This window comes from Bufo bufo, chromosome 1 (assembly GCF_905171765.1).
Source record: "Bufo bufo chromosome 1, aBufBuf1.1, whole genome shotgun sequence".
Taxonomy (NCBI): Eukaryota; Metazoa; Chordata; class Amphibia; order Anura; family Bufonidae; genus Bufo; species Bufo bufo.
The window spans coordinates 227,161,498-227,184,839 of NC_053389.1; the positions used below are offsets into that span (position 1 = coordinate 227,161,498).

A 23,342-nucleotide genomic window follows, 5' to 3' on the forward strand; every position below is an offset into this window, starting at 1 on the left:
TTTACTGTTCAGGGCTCTAGTAAAGTTCATGATGGATTTGCAGTGCTGACACCAAGCCTTTCCAGAAACACATTTACAAATAAAATTGAACAACAAGGTGCAATCTAACTCTAATGTGTTTCCACAGCTTTCCTACGAACAGATCAGGTGCAATCATTCCCAGGTATTGTGCAGATCACCTGCAAGTATACGGTACACACACAAGTACAGCATGTGCTGGGGGCGAGGCGTCTGTTCACTTTCTAGCTGTAACAATGAGATCATCTGGACTGATGGCAGCAAAGTGACCTGGAGAAGATCTGACAAATACCAGCTCAATGGAGACCTTGAACAGGGCGACGTGACCCTTACCATCATCGGGGCAACTATGGACGATACTGGAAAATACTGCTGCCGAGTGGAGGTTCCAGGACTCTTCAATGACCTAAAGGAGCAGACCGATGTAAAGAGAGGTAAGGTCCTAAAGGCCAGAGTAACAACCTCGCCACAGAAGGGCAGAATTATAGTGCTTATAACTTGTACATAGGGGGCTGTATTATAGCAGTTCGTTTGTACACATCAGGCAGTAATATAGTGGTTATTTTTCTTTGTGCATAGGGAGTAGCATTAGAGTTATATTCTTAGACATAGGATGCAGAATTAGAGTACCTGTTCTATAACTGGATGATTTGCTTGGAGATCAGAATGGGAAAGGTGGATTTCATCCCATCAAGAACAAAATATATTCTCAAGGTGGCCATACACATTAGTCTACAGTTGATCAAAACCGACAATTTCAACCAAAAAAAAAAGATGGTGAAATTTAAAGGAGTTTTACAGGCTTTTAATATTGAGGACCTATCCTAGCTGTATGAAGAGAAGGCATGCGCCATGCGAGCGTGCAGTCTTCTCTCTCTTTCTGCTTGCCATAGACATAGCAGCAAGCCGGAAGAGACATGATAGCACTGGTGCACGGCACGTGCCTTCTCTTCATACAGCTGATTGGCGGGGGGCGGGGTGCCGGGTGTTGCACCCCACTGATTTGATATTGATGACCTATCCTGAGGAAGGCCACTGACACTGATGGCAAAACTGTTAGGAGGAGGGGAGTGTTGGGCGCTCCTTATACATATTGATCTGTCAACAAATTGTTCGCTGTGGGTTCGGCTAACAATACACTATGTATGGGGGCCTTTAAGGTTTAGCATAAATTCCTAGGAGATAATTCTCTAATTTCATGCTTTTCCATGGCTGAAGTTTACTATATTATATTATATTTTTTATATATTTCTAATTCTTAGCTTTCAGGAAGTCAGTTCAAAAAGTTCCACTAGACAGGAGTGTCCTCCCTGTGGGGTTACTTCTTGCCAAATCCTTATTATAGTGCTGCTAGCAGGGTGCAAGGAAACAGATTTCTAAAATTAATCTGTTTCCCTTAATCTTGCAGCACAAGATTCCTGTCTTAGTTAGGTTACTTTTTAATAAACACAAGGTGGGAGGGACTAAATGTCCTTTAATAGGCTCAATGGGCTCTAGTAAAGTAGTGTTTAAAAATTCCATTTGTCCTACTAGTAAACAGGGAAAGAAATATCCCATATTTTCCGCTGTTAGGACTAAGGGAAAACAGATTAGCATTAGAAATCTACATTCACACGGATGCCTCATTTACGGTCATGCACACAAAACCAGTGTTGGTTATATTCTTGTACATTGTGCAGTTATGTAGTATTTTATCTAATACACACATTCATTTATGCTATAGAATACAGTATTAGTGGATGTTACATTGTACTAGTGTAGTATTGGCTCTAATACATCACACATAGGATTACTGCAGCATATATGAACCTTAGTACTGGGATTACTGCAACATCTATGAACCATACCCAAAATTAATGTATATTCCAATTTTTTTTAATTTGTTTCAGAGCATGTGAAACATGAGGAGGTTCTGAATGATCCTAGGGTTGCTCTGGTTTATGTCCCTAAAGAATCTACACATCCTAAAGTCACTCACAAGGAAATTGAGGTAGATGCCGTTCTAAGTCAATGTCATTTACAGGGAGAGCAGAGGCAATACTCCCAGAAACTGGAAGGCACCACCATGTATGCTTATACAGATCTGTTCAAAATAAGTGTGTTTAAAAAAAGTGAATAAAGCTCAAAATGCTTCTAATAGCTTTTATTTCCATACACACAAATGCATTGGGGACACTACACATTCTATTCCAAATCAAAACATGAAGAAAAGTAAAAATATTAGACTGTTAAAAAAAAATATAAAAAAATAGCAGTGTTTGTATTAGTCTTTACAAACTCAAACATTAACTATATAAACCGAAAAATGTTTGAAGATTTTGCTTTCCTTTGAATCACTTAACTAATATTTAGTTGTATAAGCACCATTTCTGAGAACTGCTGTACATCTGTGTTACATGGAGTCAACCTCTGGCACCTGTGAACAGGTATTCCAGCCCAGGATGATGCGTCTACATTCCACAGTTCTCCATTTCTTGGTTTTGCCACCCCACAAGTTTTCTATTGGATTAAGATCCGGTGATTGGTCTGGAACCAAGATGTTGCACGTTTAGTGGTGTGTTTGGGTCGTTGTCTTGTTGGAACACTCATTTCAAGGGCATTTCCTCTTTAGCATAAGGCAGCATGACCTCTTCAAGTATTCTGATGTATTCCAACTGATCCATGATTCCCTGGTATGCGATAAATAGGTCCAACACCTTAGTATGAGAAATATCGCCACCATGCTTCACTGTCTTCACATTGTACTGTGGCTTGAATTCAGTGTTTGGGGGTCATCTGACAAGCTATCTCCGGCCACTAGACCCAAAAAGAACAATCTTACCTTCATCAGTCCACAAAATGTCTCTTTAGGCCAGTCAATGTGCTCTTTGGCAAATTGTAACCTCTACAGCACATGTCTTTTTTTCACAGTGGGACTTTGCGGGGGCTTCTTTCAGATAGCTTGGCTTCACATAGGAGTCTTCTCATTGTAACAGTAGTCACAGGTAACTTTAGACCTTCTTTGATCTTCCTGGAGCTGATTGTTGTCTGAGTCCTTGCCATTTTGGCTATTCTTCTATCCATTCGAATGGTAGTTTTTCGCTTTCTTCCAAGTCTTTCAGGTTTTGGTTGCCATTTTAAAGAATTTGCGATCATTTCAGCTGAGCAGCCTATAATTTTCTGCACTTTATAGGTTTTCCCCTCTCCATTCAACTTTTTAATCAAGGTACACTGTTCTTCTGAACAATGTCTGGAACGACCCCTATTCCTCAGAATTTGAGAGAAATGCATTGTAACCAGCATGTACAAAATTCGCTGCCTTCCTTCAAGGGCTTCCATCACCAGATTTGGTCCTATTTAGCTGACTGACACTAGCGATGTGCTAGTGTCAGCAGTCCATAACAGTGTTCTTACTTATCTGTCTGCTGCCGTTCACCTTAAAAAAAGCACTTTTATAGATATGCTAATGAGCCTCTAGATGCTATGTGAGCGTCATTAGCACCTAGAGGGCTCCGTCCACTAACTATTTCAGCCGCCCATCGCGTCCCTCCAGCCCGCCCCGCTTTTGTTGATGGACGTGAAACTTCTCAGTATCTCGCACCAATTCCCGCGCCTGCGCAGTGCGCTTCTGTATTCGGCGCAGTGAGTGAATGCCGCGCTCCTGGTGCCGGCTTCCTCACTGTAACGTAGTTGGTGCAGTGAGGAAACCGGCGCCGGGAGAATACAGAAGCGCAGGCGTGGGAATTGGTACGAGATACTAAGAAGTTTCACGTCAATCAACAGGAGCGGGACGGGCTGAAGGGACGCGATGGGCGGCTGAAATGGTTAGTGGACTGAGCCCTCTAGGTGCTAATGACGCCCACATAGCACCTAGAGGCTCATTAGCATATCTATAAAAGTACGTTTTTAAGGTGAACGGCAGCAGACAGATGATAAGTAAGAACACTGTTATGGACTGCTGACACTACCATATCGCTAGTGTCAGTCAGCTAAATAGGACCAAATCTGGTGATAGAAGCTCTTTAAATAAGGGCAATAATTGCCACCTGTTTTTCAAAGAATGAATGACCTCACTCATTGAACTCCACACTGCTATTTTGAACATGCCCCTTTCAATTACACAGAATCAGCAGGATGCATATCATGACTCTTGGGTCAGTTGGATTTCTATTACTCTACACCTGCTAGTAAATTATTTGCCATGTAGAAATATAATTTCTACTAAAAACAGTGATTGATCTGGTTAGTGATGTCTGACTGCTATTATTTTGAACACAACTATCATTTACAAGGAGTTCTGGTTTCTCACCATTTCTTTTATTTTTTAGAAAGTGTTTGATGAAGAGACTTTGAATCCCACAGAACCTGAGGGAACATTGAGAGAAATACTGCCAATTAAAGTAAGTGAACACATTAGTGTAGGCTATAGGAATGTGTAAACATATCTGCACAGAGTATTTCAGGAGACAAATGCAGTGGCAGAGGCGATGGGTTGTGGGTGGTCCTGACTTCTCTAATTATGCCTTACTAGTCTTTAGAGGAGTGTAATGGAGTGGGCTTTGGAAGGAACTTGCAGAGTTGTATAGGAAAAGATCAGGATTATGAAGTACTCAATGTGTGTGGTGCCCCTGAGCTAAATATTACAGAAACCATCAGTCCATTTTGTTTTTAACATTGCTATACCTTCCACAGTTAAAACAGTACCATCCAGTACTTAAATAGTGCCATATAAACTGCCACCTAGTGTAAAAATGTCCACATAATCCTGCATAAACTGATCATACAAAAGCACTGTCCAGTAGAAAAAGTGCGCTAGTGTCCAATTAATAGTGCCATAGTGAACACAGTATGATCTAGTGTTTAAATACTTTATGGTTAGATAGAGATGAGTGCATTTCATATTGTGAAATTCATTCACATTGTTTTGTGGTAAAAAGGCAAGTTGCGTTATGGTCCGTGGTAATGAAATCCATAACGAAATGCCTTTAGAGGCATTCCGTTATTCATCCCATCAGAATAGAAGTCTATGGGCTGCAAAACGGATCCGTTCCATTTCCGTTATGCAGGAGATAAATGCCTCTAAAGGCATTCCGTCAGAGAATTGCGTTATGGTCCGTAGTAACGGAATCAAGAACGCAATTCACCTTTTACCAGAATACAAAGGTGTGAACGAATTTCATGAAATTCGCTCATCTCTAGTTAGAGTTTAGATCATGAACACACACCAAGCTCATTCAGTGACCAACTATTGCTATATAAGGAATACACATCAGTACCATCCAGCAAGCAGCATTTTATTGTGGGAGTACAGCAGTAAAGTTCTCGAAATGGTGGACAGTCTGGGGTACGTTTCTCCCAAATTGCAGTTATCCCTCGTTTTCTGCTTCGGAGATCTGGTGCAAATGCTGGCAATCGGCCAGACACCGGACCTCATTGCAGGCAAAATAAAAATCTGTCTGTGCGGGATCTCCAAGCGGAGATGTGAACTAGGCCTGAGGTTGAAGAGTCAAGTGGACAGGGACTTGTTCTGCATATTTCATCAGAGGTCTACATCTTTCTTCTTTAGGAAGCATCACCTACAGAGATGAAGATAACAAGCACCCCAGAGGCAGCTGTAGAGGTGACCAAGTCCTTAGCCATTATAGTAAGTTTTCTCCTTAAAAGAACAGGTGAACACATGTTTTTCCATAAAGGATTTTTCCCATCCCTTATGAGATGACTGCTTCTGCTTTGCCCTGACTTCTTGCAAGGTCTCTGTGCTGATCAGCTTCAACGCTCCAAGTCCCCTGTATAGACAAGCATTAAAAAGACAAATCTGGCAGTTTGCAGCCACCACTAGATGAATAGCTCTTAAGGAGTTGCCTGGCCTAAGAGCCAACCACCCCAATGGTGGTAAGGAGCAGTGATGTGAAGTTCTTGCACTTGGAACCAAGCCACCTCCAGTCCATCAGGGGAGTCAGAAGGTGGACAGACAATTGTATTTATTTTTTTAAACTTGGCCACAGCTTACCACCACTGGGATTGTCTGCACATAGAGTAGGTAACCCATTTAATGCTTTTTAAGGGCTCATGCACACAAATGTATTTTTTTTGTCTGCATTTTGGATGCGGACCCATTCACTTCAATGGGGCTGCAAAAGATGGACAGCAGTTAGTCCGCATACGCATGTCCATTTCGTGGTATCCGCAAAATCATAGAACATACCCTAAGGAATTATATACATTAAAAGATTTACACTAACCACAGACCTGGTCTCCATTTGGGGCGACCCTAGTAAAATTACTAGGACACCTTAGCATGTAATATTCTATCACCCCGTGCCTGCATTATTCAAACCTGGGCAATGCTAGAGGAAATAACCACCTCTGCTGTATCAGATTTTTGACACATCACTAGAGGTCTTGTCCAGTAATGGATCCCTGTACCCCAAAATTAGATATCAAGGAGGACATTAAATTGGGAACCTGCTAATTCTAGAGCACTTGTACCTCTTATACATCAGGTGACCGATTTCTCCTTAGCAGTGGTGGCATAGATCCTCCTTCCCTCCCCTGACCATCCTGGTGGAAGGGAACACCTCTATTGCAGTAAGGCTGAGTTTTCATCACGTTTTTACCATCCATTTAACGTGCACAAAAAACATTAAGGAATGCCTCAGGCTGATGCCATACAGTGGCATCTGTTCACCATAGAGTTCCATTGTATATAAAAAGGGACATCGTATACTGGACTCTGCAGGATACAAGAGCGTGGTGTGCTTTTGGATTTTTTATTTTTTTTGTTTACTACAATGTATCTGTTAGGGTCCATGCACACGTCCATTGTTCTGGGTCTGCATCCGTTCCGCAATTTTGCGGAACGGGTACAGACCCATTCATTTCAAGATCCGTAGATCAGTTCCGCAGCCCCGCTAAAAATATAGGAGCATATCCTATTCTTGCCCGCATTTGCAGACCATAGGCAATTCTATTATTGCCTATTGTCAATGTGCAGTCTGCAAAATGTGGAACGCACACAGCCGGGATCCGCAATTTTCAGACCGCAAAACACCTACAGATGTGTGAATGGACCCTTAAAAGGGATGGCAAAAACATGATCTGAACCCACCCTAACCTGTTTCACTGTTACCACGCTAGCACAACAAGCTACCGTAAATTACTAAAATGACCCCATGCATTTCTAATGCCCATTATCAGGGGTCGGTGGGGCAGACTAACATTCAGAAACGAGCACTTGGTACTTTTTTTGATACATGTACTCCGCCTCTGTTCAGGGCACTGGCACTGATGGCAGCTGCACACACCAAATGCAACGCCCAGTATAAACAGGAGACCCCCTCCCCTCACCAGCCCACTCCCATTTGTCAGCATCATCATTATGCTACACAGAAGTCAGCCACCTTACAGCAGTGTGTGGAATCCCATTCAGGGCTCATTGCTAGGAAACCTAGGACCCTACATCAGCGCCTCCAGCAGGACCTGTTAAATAGTGCCCCAAATAATATTCTACATTTTTCAAACCAGCACCTGTATAGGAATACCTTTATAATTGTATGTAATAAATTTAGTATAGCCACTGAACTATTCGATAAAATGTAATTACGGTATAGCACCACCTGCTATTTGTTAGTTAGTTTCCTCATTTCTGTCCACCTCACTGAGATGGTCGCACACGCTCAGTTGAAAGCTACAGCTGCCACCATCCATATTGTGGCAATCACAGAAAGATAGATCCAGCAGAAGAATGGAAGACAGAACAGGGATGTGAATGCACCTTTAGAAAAAGATGGTCATGTACCATGTCTGATCATATGTATTTTAGCGGGGCGCCGTGCAGACCCAATGTTGGTTCAGTGAAGTCATTTCCTGTATTATGGAATTAACATAGTGTCTAAACGTTTGAACAATCTGGATGTTTTCTCATGCATTAGACTGGAGTAGCCAGCAAAATCCATTGGACAAGCGCTGACCACACATCCTGCAACCCCGCTCTGACCATGTAGGAGAGCAGAGGGCCTAAGCCGGCTAAGGAAGGCGTTCTAATAACGTTATAGGACCTGTGAGGGGGGAGAAGGGGGGGGAGCTGAGATCATACTATATTAAAAGGAGGTTGTCCACTTTACATTGATGACCTATATCAGGTTGGGAGGGGGGCTGACTCCTAGCAATCACAAGCACGCAGAGCTCATACGAGTACCGCCTTCTCTTCACGGTTTACCTGCTCACTGACATTTCAGAGGCGAGCAGGTGTAATTACAACTACACTGTCCCCATTCACTTCAATGGGACGGCTCCATACTATTTCTAGTGAAGGGGAAGTGTATGGGACTGAGGAGCTGTAATTACACCTGGTATTCTCTGCATTGTCAACGGCAAGCAGGTAAACCGTGAGGAACACAGTTCATATGAGCACTGCGTTCTCTTCAAACAGCTGATCGGTTGGGATGCCGGCAGTCAGGCCCCTGCTGATCTAATACATTGATCTATCCTCTGGATAGGTCATCGATAAAGTGGACAACCCCTTTAAGAAATTAATGACATTCAAGATTTCTTTACTCTTTATATTCTAGGAGATTACAGAGATAAATTACAGCTTCATTATAAGAGTGACCATCGTTTTTTCCCTCGCCTTCATGCCTCTGCTCATCTATTCATGTAAGTGCTGGAAACCGCAAGTTGTGATAGAAATACCGTAAAAATTTGCCTAGATTAACTAGTCCTGTAGGTGGCAAGCTGGGACAGACTGTCTCGACCTGCACCAGACTTATCACAGGGGCTCAGGCTGGATGATAAATGTGGTGCAGGGAAATAGTTCTCTCCGACTCCATACCAACTATTGATTAGCTTACCCCGAGATGGATTTTCACTGCAGAATTGTGGCGCCAAAAAAAAAATAGTTTTCCCAACAAGGCTCTACTTCTCCACTAGGCCCCACCCCTGGTCAAACATGTAGGGGGAGAGGTTTACAAAACCCTAGATGCACCAAATTGCACCACTTTAGATTTTTGGTGCAGACACATTAGTAAATCTAGGCCTTTGTGTCTGGAAACAAACATATCTGTTGCAGAAATCAGCTTTGCTTAGAATAAGCCATCAGTGTGTGATCTGTAATCCTGCTGGTTGGACCAAGGGGAAACAGTAGTCCCATCATGGTTATATCAGACAGTTGCATATTCCTACTTATAGCTTTGCCCTAGTCACTTTGAGAGGCAGTGTTCCAGCTCATTATTTGCACTGATCAGTGTTGAGAGGATTAACAGAACCTTATGAATTATACTCGACTGTCATTCTGATACTATTCTTTTGCAGATGTGATCAGAGACCATTTTTTAGAGTTAGTATTATGGACCCAAGTCCCAAGTTAAAAGGGGTTCTGCAGGGGGGCGCATGCGCGCGGCTTTCAGGGAGGACATGGCTCTGTGAGCTCCGCTCTGACCGCTGACAATTTCCCTACAACAGCGCCGTTTAATCGGCTCCAGAAGCCCTGAGCACTCATGCAGGGGTCACAGAAGGCTGCCTGAGGCAAGAGGGGAGCTAAAATCCCGGGAACATCGACGGCATCGCAGACCTTACCGGAGATCTTCCGGAGCACGAGGCATTCCATCATGGCGGACAAGGCAGTGTCCCCGGCAAGCCCAGCCTCTATTGAGAGCGAACCTCGCACTGACGCTGCGACTTCACAAACAGGTCAGGCAGATCTCTATGCTAATATAGCAAACCTTTTTAGAACCGAACTTTCCCAGGCGGTTGCGGAATTCTCCCGCCAGATAAATTATCTGGGGAACAGGGTCTCAGACCTGGAGTCCAAAGCGGACAAACTATCTGACGCCATAGGTGCCGACAGGGAGGACATTGACTCACACTCTCTCCAATTACAAGCACTTGAAATCGAAGCTTGAAGATTTGGAGAACAGGTCCAGGAGAGGGAACTTGCGGATCCGGGGCTTACCCGAGTCCTTCCAGGACCTCCCAACCACTATGGGCTCACTGTTTGCCACTTTACTGCCCCAGGCCCAACTGAGTCAGTTGCGGATGGACAGAATACATAGGTCCCTGGAAAAACCGCGCGTCCCGGACACCCCTAGAGATGTGGTTCTGAAATTCCACCACCCTGAAGTGAGGGACATGATTCTAAATGCCGCAAGAAATAGGTCAGCCCTGCCTGACCTCCCGCGATGCACCTTTATGCGGACTTAGCGCCTACAACGCTTCGGAAGCGCAGGGAAATGAGACCTGTGACACAGGCGCTACAACAAGCACAAGTGCGCTACAGATGGGGGTCCCCCTTCGCCCTGTCTTTTCAACTGAACTCTCGCTCCTATACAGTTCATACCCCAGACGAAGGGATTGAAAAATTACGCCAAGCTGGATTAAGGGTTGATAGCATGGAGAGACCAACTGCACCTCCAAGGCCCCAGCGCCCGGCCAGAGTCCGGACTCGGGTTCCCACCACCGCTTCATCAGCGAGTAAATCCCCAGGACACTGACCGAGCTGATCTGACTCACGCCTCCATGTCCATGGAAGAACGGGACACTAATCCAGCGTGTCATGTTATCACTCGTGATCATCCCTTCACTGGGCCCCCCGTGCAGCCTGGTATTGTTTTTTTGATTTTGGCCTCCTACACGAGTATCACTCAGGTTATCCGATAGGGACACAGCGATTTGGATTTCCATGTTGCCTACCGTTGTTGGGCTTTTTCTTGTGGATCCAGGGATAGATATTATTCCCCTGACACCCACATCTGGCCCACTTGTTTTTGCTGGCCATATTGGGCGCAGCCATTCCTGCTGTCTAACAGCATTGTTAGATTTACTGTCATTTATGTTTGTTAGTTTGTTTTCATTGAGATCCTTGCTTTCACCGTTAACTACATTATATGGTCTATACAATTTGATATACTAAGCTTCACTATATATATCTGGGATCATGTGTGAGTTGTTGTCACACAATGTACGGGGTCTGAACTCCCCCAAGGAAACGCAAAACGGCCCTTACATCCTATCTTAGGCATAATCCAGATATATGTATACAGGAAATGAATTTTACACCTACCTCCCATCCCAAATTCTTCCATCCCCGCTACTCCAGATTTTTCTCTTCCACGTTTCGCACCAAAAGTAAGGGGAGTAGTCACTCTTTTGCAGAAGTCTTTTCCGTTCCAGATAACTAATCATATCTCTGATCCAGAGGGGCGCTATGTTATCTTGCTAGGTGAATTTGAGGGGAAAATAATGTGTATAGTGAATGTGTATGCTCCAACTGAAGGCCCGATTACCTTTTTCACTCAAATGTGCCACATACTTGAAACACTACGGTATGATGAATTAATGTGGGCAGGGGACTTCAACTTTGTAATAAATCCCTTACTGGATCGCTCCTCACCTCCTAACACCCCACGTCCCACTGCCCAAGGAACCCAGATTAAGAATGTTATGGAATCCCTTTCCATTGCTGACTCCTGGAGGGAACACAACAGCACTCAGAGAAGCTATACTTACTCTTCACCCGCTCATCACCTATATACCCGCATCGATTTGGTCCTGATCTCCACATCCCTCCTACCGCTTTTAGCTTACTGCAGACACCAAGTGGTGTCCTGGTCTGATCACGATATGGTTGTTTTGGATGTAACCCCATCTACCCCCACAAGTCGTCTCTTCACATGGAGACTTAATGAATCATTATTGTCCAGACCTGCCGTGTGTGATCGGCTCCAGGATAATTTAAAGCAATTTTTTCCTGGAAAATACTGACCCTGATAGACCCTATTGTGGTCTGGCTATCTCACAAAGCTTTTAGGAGGGGTCAAATTATCAAGGAAGCCTCACTTTTAAAAAGAGAGACATGCTATCCTACTAAACTTTGAGTCCAAACTTAGTAGACTAGTAAGGGCCCATCAAAGAGCTCCCTCACTGTACCTGCTTAGAGAAATAAACACCAAACTACAAATAAACTTTATTCTCACAAACCATACAGAAAAAGCTTTACGTTGGACCGCATCCTATTACTACACTGCTCAAAAAAATAAAGGGAACACAAAAATAACACATCCTAGATCTGAATTAAATATTCTTCTGAAATACTTTGTTCTTTACATAGTTGAATGTGCTGACAACAAAATCACACAAAAATTAAAAATGGAAATCAAATTTTTCAACCCATGGAGGTCTGGATTTGGAGTCAGACTCAAAATTAAAGTGGAAACACACACTACAGGCTGATCCAACTTTGATGTAATGTCCTTAAAACAAGTCAAAATGAGGCTCAGTAGTGTGTGTGGCCTCCACGTGCCTGTATGACCTCCCTACAACGCCTGTGCATGCTCCTGATGAGGTGGCGGACGGTCTCCTGAGGGATCTCCTCCCAGACCTGGACTAAAGCATCTGCCAACTCCTGGACAGTCTATGGTGCAATGTGACGTTGGTGTATTGAGCGAGACATGATGTCCCAGATGTGCTCAATTGTATTCAGGTCTGGGGAACGGACGGGCCAGTCCATAGCATCAATGCCTTCATCTTGCAGGAACTGCTGACACACTCCAGCCACATGAGGTCTAGCATTGTCTTGCATTAGGAGGAACCCAGGGCCAACCGCACCAGCATATGGTCTCACAAGGGGTCTGAGGATCTCATCTCGGTACCTAATGGCAGTCAGACTACCTCTGGCGAGCACATGGAGAGCTGTGCGGCCCTGCAAAGAAATGCCACCCCACATCATTACTGACCCAATGCCAAACCGGTCATGCTGGAGGATGTTGCAGGCAGCAGAACGTTCTCCACGGCGTCTCCAGACTCTGTCACGTCTGTCACATGTGCTCAGTGTGAACCTGCTTTCATCTGTGAAGAGCACAGGGCGCCAGTGGCGAATTTGCCAATCTTGGTGTTCTCTGGCAAATGCCAAACGTCCTGCACGGTGTTGGGCTGTAAGCACAACCCCCACCTGTGGACGTCGGGCCCTCATATCACCCTCATGGAGTCTGTTTCTGACCGTTTGAGCAGACACATGCACATTTGTGGCCTGCTGGAGGTCATTTTGCAGGGCTCTGGCAGTGCTCCTCCTGTTCCTCCTTGCACAAAGGCGGAGGTAGCGGTCCTGCTGCTGGGTTGTTGCCCTCCTACGGCCTCCTCCAAGTCTCCTGATGTACTGGCCTGTCTCCTGGTAGCGCCTCCATGCTCTGGACACTACGCTGACAGACACAGCAAACCTTCTTGCCACAGCTCGCATTGATGTGCCATCCTGGATAAGCTGCACTACCTGAGCCACTTGTGTGGGTTGTAGACTCCGTCTCATGCTACCACTAGTGTGAAAGCACTGCTAGCATTCAAAAGTGACCAAAACAACATCAGCCAGGAAGCATAGGAACTGAGAAGTGGTCTGTGGTCACCACCTGCAGAACCACTCCTTTATTGGGGGTGTCTTGCTAATTGCCTATAATTTTCACCTGTTGTCCATCCCATTTGCACAACAGCATGTGAAATTGATTGTCACTCAGTGTTGCTTCCTAAGTGGACAGTTTGATTTCACAGAAGTGTGATTGACTTGGAGTTACATTGTGTTTAAGTGTTCCCTTTATTTTTTTGAGCAGTGTATAAATACGCTAACAAACCTGACAAGATGTTGGCCCGTCAACTTAAAGCTAGACAAAAAATGAACCAGGTGTTTCAGATTCGCTCAAGGTCAGGACAGGTATCCTCTAACCCAGAAACCATATACAAAACCTTTCACACATTTTACCAACAACTCTATGCTAAGCCGGGGAGTAGACAGGGACAAGTGGATAGCTATTTCCTGAACTCTATCAGGTTACCACAGGTATCTCCCGAAGCAGTGAATGACTTAGGCAAAGCAATAGTGGACGAGGAAGTGGAACTAACAATTAAGGCCTTAAAATTGGGTAAAGCACCTGGCCCAGACGGTCTATCAGCCCCCTACTATAAAAAAATAAAAATAATTTGCTTCACTGTTGACCCCCCATATCACCAAATTTTGTAACCATATTATGCAAGGCAATATCCCTCATCCCAAATTCCTAGCTGCCAACATTACGGTCATTCCCAAGCAAGATCACCTATCTCCGTCTAATTATAGGCAGATATCATTATTGAACCTAGATACAAAAATTCTCACATCCATCCTTGCTCGGCGACTTAATAATCTTCTCCCTAGTCTAATTGATAAAGACCAGGTAGGATTTATTCCAGGTAGGGAAGCCCCCGATAACATCCAAAAAATCCTTAATCTGATCATGGTCGCAAATAAACAGACCACTCCGTTAGCTGTCCTGGCTCTAGACATAGAAAAGGCTTTTGATTCTGTCACATGGGATTATTTAAATCATGTCCTTCAGTCTATGGGTATTAGAGGTCCATTTGTGCAGGCTGTCAGGGCCCTTTATTCCACTCCGGTTGCCTACCTTAAGCTTCCATCCATAAACCCTGCTCCCATCCAAATACTCAGGGGTACACGCCAGGGGTGCCCCCTCTCCCCGGCTCTTTGCTTTAGCAATGGAGCCCCTTGCCATTTCTATCAGGAAGGACCAGAATGTTACGGGGATCAAAGTAGGAAACACTGAACACAAGCTGAGCTTGTTTGCGGACGACCTCCTCTTATCCCTTACAAACCCTCTTGTTTCACTACTAAACCTTTTACAAATCCTGAAATCCTTTTCAGAAGCCTCTGGGCTTCATATCAATCATCAAAAATCAGAGCTTATGTTATGCAATGCCTCCCCATCACTAAAGTCACTCCTATTACAAAACCTCAAGTTCCAATATTCACCTAACCATATCCCATATTTGGGTACTGTAGTGCCCACCCAACCTCACATGATGTATAAGTTGAATTATACTCCTCTATACTGTGCAATTAGAGAAGATCTTAAATCCTGGAGCACGTTACCAATATCATGGATAGGTAGGATACACATAAGAATGGTAGTCTTGCCTAAGCTCCTATATCTTTTCCGTACCATACCATTACAAGTCCCAAGTCGGGATCTCCATGACCTACAAAAGGATGTAATGAAATTTATCTGGGGTAATAAACGTGCCTGTATCGCTCGGGCTACTATGTGTCGACATAAAACACAAGGGGGGGTCTTTCAGTACCCGACTTCATAAAATACTATAAAACCGCTAGACTAGCTCAGCTTTTCCTGACGCATTTGAAACCAGAGGCACACCCCTTATGGGTCTCAATAGAACAGTCACTTCTTACTCCTTGGTCGTGGAGAGCCCTACTCTGGACTACCCTACCTATACCGACGGCAGTTCGTTCCAACTCACCGCTATCATATCAAGCACTATTGATGTGGAGATCTGTTAGATTCAAGTTAGGCCTTCAGTCTAAGTACATACCACTTCTCCACATAATGGGCAACCCTGCTTTCCCACCAGGGCTTAGGGCAGCCGATTTCAGTTGGTGGATCAACAACAAATGTACAACGTTGCATAAGTTCTTGGTCAGGGGAAAATTGATCACACTGAATGACTTTAAAGATAGGTTTGATCTCCCTACTAGTGAGTCATTCGCAGCTAATCAAGTATTCTCATTCCTCCACTCTGAAGATTGACAATTTGAGTTTAGATTTTACTCCCTTTGAGCGCTTTGTTACTTTTTCTTTGTACAAACAGACTATATGGAATGCTTGATGCCTCACCTGAGGGATAATTTCTTAGAGACCACCTGAATCAATGGAGGGTATAGGAAAAGTGATCAAATTTAAAACTTAACGTTTAATACACAAAATATAGAATAATGGGTCCCATGATAATGTGATACAATTATAGAAACAAAAAGGAGCAGCGCGGTTGTACACCAACGGTAAGTAGGTGCAAACAGCCAGAACTCATGTACAAAAAACTGTGCTCGGCAGCACTCAAAATAAACCCGGTGGTCCTACCGCTTGGATGAGATGCTCCTTGGAAACGCGACTGCACGTCCAGTGCTGATGGATGTGCACACCATTTGATGACGGCAGACGTATGAAACAGGGTGTAGGGGTGCTAGGATTGCTGACCCTAATGATACCCTAGGGCCCTACAATGGCCTAGATGGCACGACCACGGAACCCCGCGATCAGCCAAAGCAGGAACCTACCCCTGGAATTGTTGCGCCCTAATAAGCCCTCAGCTGCCTAGTCCCTACACGCATGTTTCGCAGACATAGATGAGTGAATAGCTCATCAGGGGAAACATGGAGCCTGGGCTGAGACTGTGCAGGGAACGCTGACAATATGTCAGAAACGGACACTGCACAGAGGCAAGAGTCGACCACAATCTAGATACAGAGGGAGTGTGGCCAAACAAATTACAAGGTGGAGAGGGCAAACTGATACTTGTCCTAACCACTGTTAAATATTGCTGGCGCATGGGCTGATGTAGCCCTCAGAACGAGGCTTGGTTCGGACACTCCCACCCATGGGTGGGAGTGTCCGAACCAAGCCTCGTTCTGAGGGCCGGTCTTGGTTCAAAAGGCGGTGGATTCAAACACTTCCTCAGGCTACATCAGCCCATGCGCCAGCAATATTTAACAGTGGTTAGGACAAGTATCAGTTTGCCCTCTCCACCTTGTAATTTGTTTGGCCACACTCCCTCTGTATCTAGATTGTGGTCGACTCTTGCCTCTGTGCAGTGTCCGTTTCTGACATATTGTCAGCGTTCCCTGCACAGTCTCAGCCCAGGCTCCATGTTTCCCCTGATGAGCTATTCACTCATCTATGTCTGCGAAACATGCGTGTAGGGACTAGGCAGCTGAGGGCTTATTAGGGCGCAACAATTCCAGGGGTAGGTTCCTGCTTTGGCTGATCGCGGGGTTCCGTGGTCGTGCCATCTAGGCCATTGTAGGGCCCTAGGGTATCATTAGGGTCAGCAATCCTAGCACCCCTACACCCTGTTTCATACGTCTGCCGTCATCAAATGGTGTGCACATCCATCAGCACTGGACGTGCAGTCGCGTTTCCAAGGAGCATCTCATCCAAGCGGTAGGACCACCGGGTTTATTTTGAGTGCCGCCGAGCACAGTTTTTTGTACATGAGTTCTGGCTGTTTGCACCTACTTACCGTTGGTGTACAACCGCGCTGCTCCTTTTTGTTTCTATAATTGTATCACATTATCATGGGACCCATTATTCTATATTTTGTGTATTAAACGTTAAGTTTTAAATTTGATCACTTTTCCTATACCCACCCCTCACCTGAGGGAGTTAAACTTTCATATATGGTGGAGTGGGATATACAGGAAGAATACCCACTTTGAGTGGTTTCTCCATTCCCAAACCTTAACCAAAAATTCTTGGCAAACTACACTGGCAGAAACCTCTGTTAAAGTCCTTCACAGGACCCATTTAGTACCCTTCAGGCTGCATCGTATATACCCAGAAGTATCACCGCTATGTTTTAGAGGGTGTAGTGAGGATGGTACAGTCTACCATATCTGGTGGACATGCCCCCATGTCCGACTGTTCTGTTCCAAAATAGGCAGACTGATCTCTACAGTATTAGGATGCAACTACCAGCCCAATCCCTCCTTATGTCTTTTAGGGGATAAGCCCCCTTGGCTGACATTTGCCAAGTTCAAACTATCGCAACATATACTACTGGCTGCCAGAATCCATATTGCGTTTAAATGGAAATCTGATACGTTAAGTTTTCAGGCAGTTATGGATAGTCAATAGGATTCTATTATATGAAAAGCTCTCAGCCATTCGTATGGACACATTTGAGGCTTTTGAAAAACTATGGGAGCCATGGGTTTCCTCCTCCTACTCCGCCAATGTACAACACAGTATATCGTTGTAATACTTGATGCATCTTGTATGGAGGCCTCAAGTATACTAGGCCTATAGACCACTTGAACATGTACGGTTATGATACTCTATCATCTTCTGGCAAATAACCGCTGTAGGATCTCCCTTTGATTATTGTTAATGTAATTTTTTTTTGTTTTTGTTTTTTTATTCTATGTATGAACAAAATGTCTATACCATTGGTATCTCAGGATGCATTTATATGCTATAAATTTTCAATAAATCATTTGAAACATAAAAGGGGTTCTGCAGGAATTAATATTGATGACGTATTCTCAGGATAGGTCATCAATATCAGATCAGTGGGGGTCAGACGCCTGAGATCCCCACCGATCAGCTGTTAAGTGGCCAGATGCTTTGAGCGCTGTGGCCTCTTCCTAGGCCATGTGACATCACCGTACATTGTCACATGGCCTAGATGCAGCTCAGCTCCATTCAAATCAATAGGACAAAGCTGCAATACCAAGCACAGCCAATATACGGTGCTGTACTTGGTAAGCACCCGGGAGGCAGCTGCACTCCCCAGAGCGTCAGTGAATGCTGCAGCGTCTCAAAACAGCCGATTGGCATGGGTGCTGGGACTTGTGCCCCCGCCAATGTGATATTGATGCCTTATCCTTTGGATAGGTTACCACTATTTACCAGGTTTAATGACACATACATATGGAAGAAATGCAGTGATTTCTAAAATAGTTACCCCCTCCATGACCTTACCTACACTCAGTCTACATGAAGTTTATACAGAGCAGCCTGACAGGCAGAATTATTAATCTTCAGCCAGGAAGTTAGATTTTACATACCAAGGCTTCATGCAGACAACTGTCCATACTGTATTCAGTCTTCCTTCCATGTGCATCTCACACAGAAAGACTTGTCGCCCTCCGTACAAAGCATTCTATAATTTGCAGAAAAACTACATATGGGAAGGGAGGAATCTTGCTCAGAAATGTGTCAGTAAACCATCTGTAAAAAATAAAAATATAAAAATTTATATTTATATATAGATAAAATGCATGGAATATGAGTGCACATCTCCCATCTTGTGCCATTTTCTTCAATATCGTCCCTCTGAGTGATTTTCTTGTCTTTGCAGGCATCATGAAGGGGAACAGAGGCTAAGCCCTGAATGTCTGGCCCACATTATATTGGCTGCCATTTAACACATGTACTTTGGGCTTGTCTGCTAAAAACGGGCACTTATCACAGCCGCTGGAGAAGACTAGCGACCACTAGAAGGCAGTTTATTGGGGAATATATGTTTTAAATATTTTGAAGAAAAAAAAAAAAGCATATTACTTACCGGTAATTTCCCTTTCATAAATCCTCCATGACTGCATACTATGAGAGATGACCCGCCTCCAACCAGGTAGGGACAGGAAGATAAATTTGACCCTCCTCCGTCTCCTCCATGATGGCATACCATGAGATAACAGATTAATTTTTCTGGGGGTGGGGGGGGGGGGGGATATTGCAGAATGGTTCCACTATTTTTAGAGCTTGGATCTCGCTTACTCTACATGCTCAGGTAATTGCTACTAGAAATAGGGTTTTTTAATGAAATGTACTTCAGCGAGACTTCTGACAGGTGTTTAAAGGGGGGGGGGGGTATTGTTAACCCAGATAAAACTAAAATTAAGATCCCAGGGAGGAATCGTTGGTTTGAACCTGTCTGCCCCTTTTTAAAATCTGATAAACCATGGGTGATCTGCAATTTTTTCCATCGAACACCAAACTCAATGCTGAAATGTGGACTCTTAGGATTTGAGAGAGGATTGCGTCCAAATACCTTGTTTGCAATAATCCCAAAATAGCTTGAATGGAAAATTTCTGGAAGGAACTTCCAGATTGAGAACACCAACTACAGAACCTTCTCCAGACTTTAGAGTAAATCTTTGAAGTCACTCATACCTGCTAGCTGCCATGGTATTAATTATGGTGTCTGATAAGCCCTTCGACTTCAATGTCACCCTTTCAGGTTCCAAGCCGCCAGATGTAACCTTTCCACTTTGGGATGGTAGACTGGACCCTGCGACAACAGATCTTGACTCCAGGGAAGTATCCATGGGCTCTAAACTGAAAGGAGCTTCAGCAGAGGGAACCACTGCTTTTTTGGCCACAGAGGGGATGAAAAAAAATAATAAAAATGGGCCTTGTCTAGACGGATCTTTTTTAGCACACTGGGTACTAGTTTTGCGTTTTCTGCAGAGGCAAACAGATCCACCTGGGGAGTGCCCCATAAATCTAATCTGGAGAAAAACTTGTTTTTCTATGCTCCATTCTGTTGGCCTCAGCGAAATTCTGCTAAAAAATAAAATAAAAATCTGCTTTTGTATTTAAGGATCCTTTCAGGTGTACTGCCAACAGGGATCTAAAGTGAACTTCTGCCCAGGAAAATATTTTTTTCTGTTAATAGACTTAGACCTACACTTCTTGTTCCCAGATGGTTTAGATAGGCAACCACGGTCGTGTTGTCTGTTCTTACTTTAATGTCCTTTTCCTCTATATACTGGGATAAAGCTTTTATAGCTTCCCAAACTGCAGACAATTCCCTCCGATTTGAAGAGCCCTCTGATCTTTGGACCATTGTCCTTGGAAGGAGAGATGAGCAATGTGCTCCCCATCCCCACAACCTGCAAATGTTCTGGGGAGTGCAGCTGCCTCCCGGGTGCTTACCAAGTACAGCACCGTATATTGGCTGTGCTTGGTATTGCAGCTTTGTCCTATTGATTTGAATGGAGCTGAGCTGCATCTAGGCCATGTGACAATGTACGGTGATGTCACACCGTACATTTGCAGGTTGTGGGGATGGGGAGCACATTGCAGTCCCCACAACCTGCAAATGTTCTGGATTCCAGGAAACCCCTCTCAGATGGTTTGGATTTTTTTACCACTGTAGTGACTGACTTGTAGGGGAATTTGAATTGTTTCCTCTAACGAGTCCTATCTTCTGTTCCAACACCCTAACAACCATTGCTGGAGAATGAGTGTGGAACTACACCCATTTTACTGCCGGGATGCATGAAATTAATGAGCCTAGTAGCTTCATAGCCTCCACGACTGTGCACACAGACTTTGGAATCCTGAAACTTTCTCGCTTATCCCTGTCACTTTGTGGGCAGGAAGGGTTTTATGAGGGGTGGAGTCTAGACAGACCCCTAAAAAGGGTAAACTCTGGAATGGACAGGGGGTTTGATTTTTTCCAATTTATTATCCAGCCTGTTTGAGAATGCGTCTGACAGATTATGAACAGATTGTAGGAGGCTGAGAAGAAATTCTTAAGCAATTAAAGAATCGTCCAAGTAGGGATTTATTAAGATGTTTTGCCTTCTTAAGTGAGCCACTACTTCTAGCATTACTTTGGTAAACACCCTCAGAGTGGAGGCGATTCCAAAGGGGAGGACTTGGAACTGAAAGTCATGTAGTTCTTTCCCCAGGAAGACTGCTATGCGGAGAAATTTGAGCTCTTGCATACCAGAATTTGGTAGTACGCATATTTTAAATCCATTGATGCTAAAAAAAGTTCCCTTTTAATAGGTTCATGGTGGATCTCATGGTTTCCATTTTGAATTTCTCGTTTTTAATTTATCTGTTTAGGCTCTTCACGTTTATTAGACGGAATCCCCTGTAGATGGCCAGCTAAGACCTGTCCTAGTTTGCCAATATGACCTACATGTTTATACAGCTAGACCTGCCAATAATGTTAATACAGTTCCTATGTTTATATGTTAGACAGAAAAGGTTATTTACAGTGACTTAATGTTTCTGGATGTCAGTTATATATTGTGTTCACAGAAGCAGAAAGATAATATACCTTTAAGATTCAGTAAGTGAATGTAAGGTAAGCTCAAATGGCACAGCAGAATTAACAGAAAGCAGAGTTAAACTGTAGTTACTGCCCAGGGGTCTTGACCAATCACAGCCAGCCTCACACTGAGCCTGTGTGGGAAATCCCCTAGAAGAATCTTCTGGAGTTTGTATACACCAGAGAAGGAGCTGAATAGTTACATCCAGTCAGAGCTGTGTTTTATGGGAACAAGAGGCCAAATAGGTATTTAGAACAGTTATATGATGTTAATACTGATTAGAACTGTATACTGAACCAGTTATATGTTCATTCTACAGTTCCACCAAACCATGCACAAAAGCAAATAATTGCATACAAACAAACTAATAGCAAATCTCAGGTATGTCTCTCAAAGAATATAAAGTGCTTAAATAACTTAACCACCTCCGGACCGCCTAACGCAGATTCGCGTTCCGGAGGTGGCAGCCCTGCGCAGAGTCACGCATATATGCGTCATCTCGCGAGACGCGAGATTTCCTGTGAACGCGCGCACACAGGCGCGCGCGTTCACAGGATCGGAAGGTAAGCGAGTGGATCTCCAGCCTGCCAGCGGCGATCGTTCGCTGGCAGGCTGGAGATGTGATTTTTTTAACCCCTAACAGGTATATTAGACGCTGTTTTGATAACAGCGTCTAATATACCTGCTACCTGGTCCTCTGGTGGTCCCTTTTGTTTGATAAAAAGAAAAAGAAAACAAAACGAGCGGCACTCACCGTTGATAGGCAGGTAACTTTATTCCATGGCAGGAGGGGGGTGCAAGGGTTGCAGATACAGCAGCAAGTAAGCAACAGCCGTTTCGCGCGTGTATGCGCTTCTTCTGGCTTCTAAGCCAGAAGAAGCGCATACACGCGCGAAACGGCTGTTGCTTACTTGCTGCTGTATCTGCAACCCTTGCACCCCCCTCCTGCCATGGAATAAAGTTACCTGCCTATCAACGGTGAGTGCCGCTCGTTTTGTTTTCTTTTTCTTTTTATCATATATGCTCACTGCAGCTACAAGCTGAGCACCTCCGTGAGGCACCACTCCTCGGCAGTCACATCCTGACAATTTTAGGTTTGGTGTAGTGCCACTGGTTATCTGCTCTACATTTTACAGGTCCCTTTTGTTTGGATCGACCACCAGAGGACACAGGCAGCTCAGTAAAGTAGCACCAAACACCACTACACTACCCCCCCCCCCCCCCCCGTCACTTATTAACCCCTTATGAACCCCTGATCACCCCCGTCATTAATCACCCCCCTGTAAGGCTGCAGTCAGATGTCCGTATGATTTTTACGGATCCACTGATACATGGATCGGATCCGCAAAACACATACGGACATCTGAATGGAGCCTTACAGGGGGGTGATCACCCCATATAGACTCCCTGATCACCCCCCTCTCATTGATCACCCCCCTGTAAGGCTGCAGTCAGATGTCCGTATGATTTTTACGGATCCACTGATACATGGATCGGATCCGCAAAACACATACGGACATCTGAATGGAGCCTTATAGGGGGGTGATCAATGACAGGGGAATGATCACCCTATATAGACTCCCTGATCACCCCCCTGTCATTGATCACCCCCCTGTAAGGCTCCATTCAGACATTTTTTTGTCCCAAGTTAGCGGAAATAATTTTTTTTTTTCTTACAAAGTCTCATATTCCACTAACTTGTGTCAAAAAATAAAATCTCACATGAACTCAC

At 44.3% G+C, this 23,342-nt stretch overlaps 1 protein-coding gene across 1 annotated transcript; it reads left to right on the top strand.

The window, feature by feature from the left end:
* Window positions 1–146: 146 nt before the first annotated feature.
* On the top strand, window positions 147–18,986 carry LOC120986930 (hepatitis A virus cellular receptor 2 homolog). Its single transcript, XM_040415615.1, has 4 exons — window positions 147–452; window positions 1,908–2,008; window positions 8,568–8,652; window positions 18,901–18,986. Exons 1-4 carry the CDS (start codon window positions 212–214, stop codon window positions 18,924–18,926), a joined length of 453 nt encoding a protein of 150 aa, XP_040271549.1. The 5' UTR covers window positions 147–211; the 3' UTR covers window positions 18,927–18,986.
* Window positions 18,987–23,342: the final 4,356 nt, after the last annotated feature.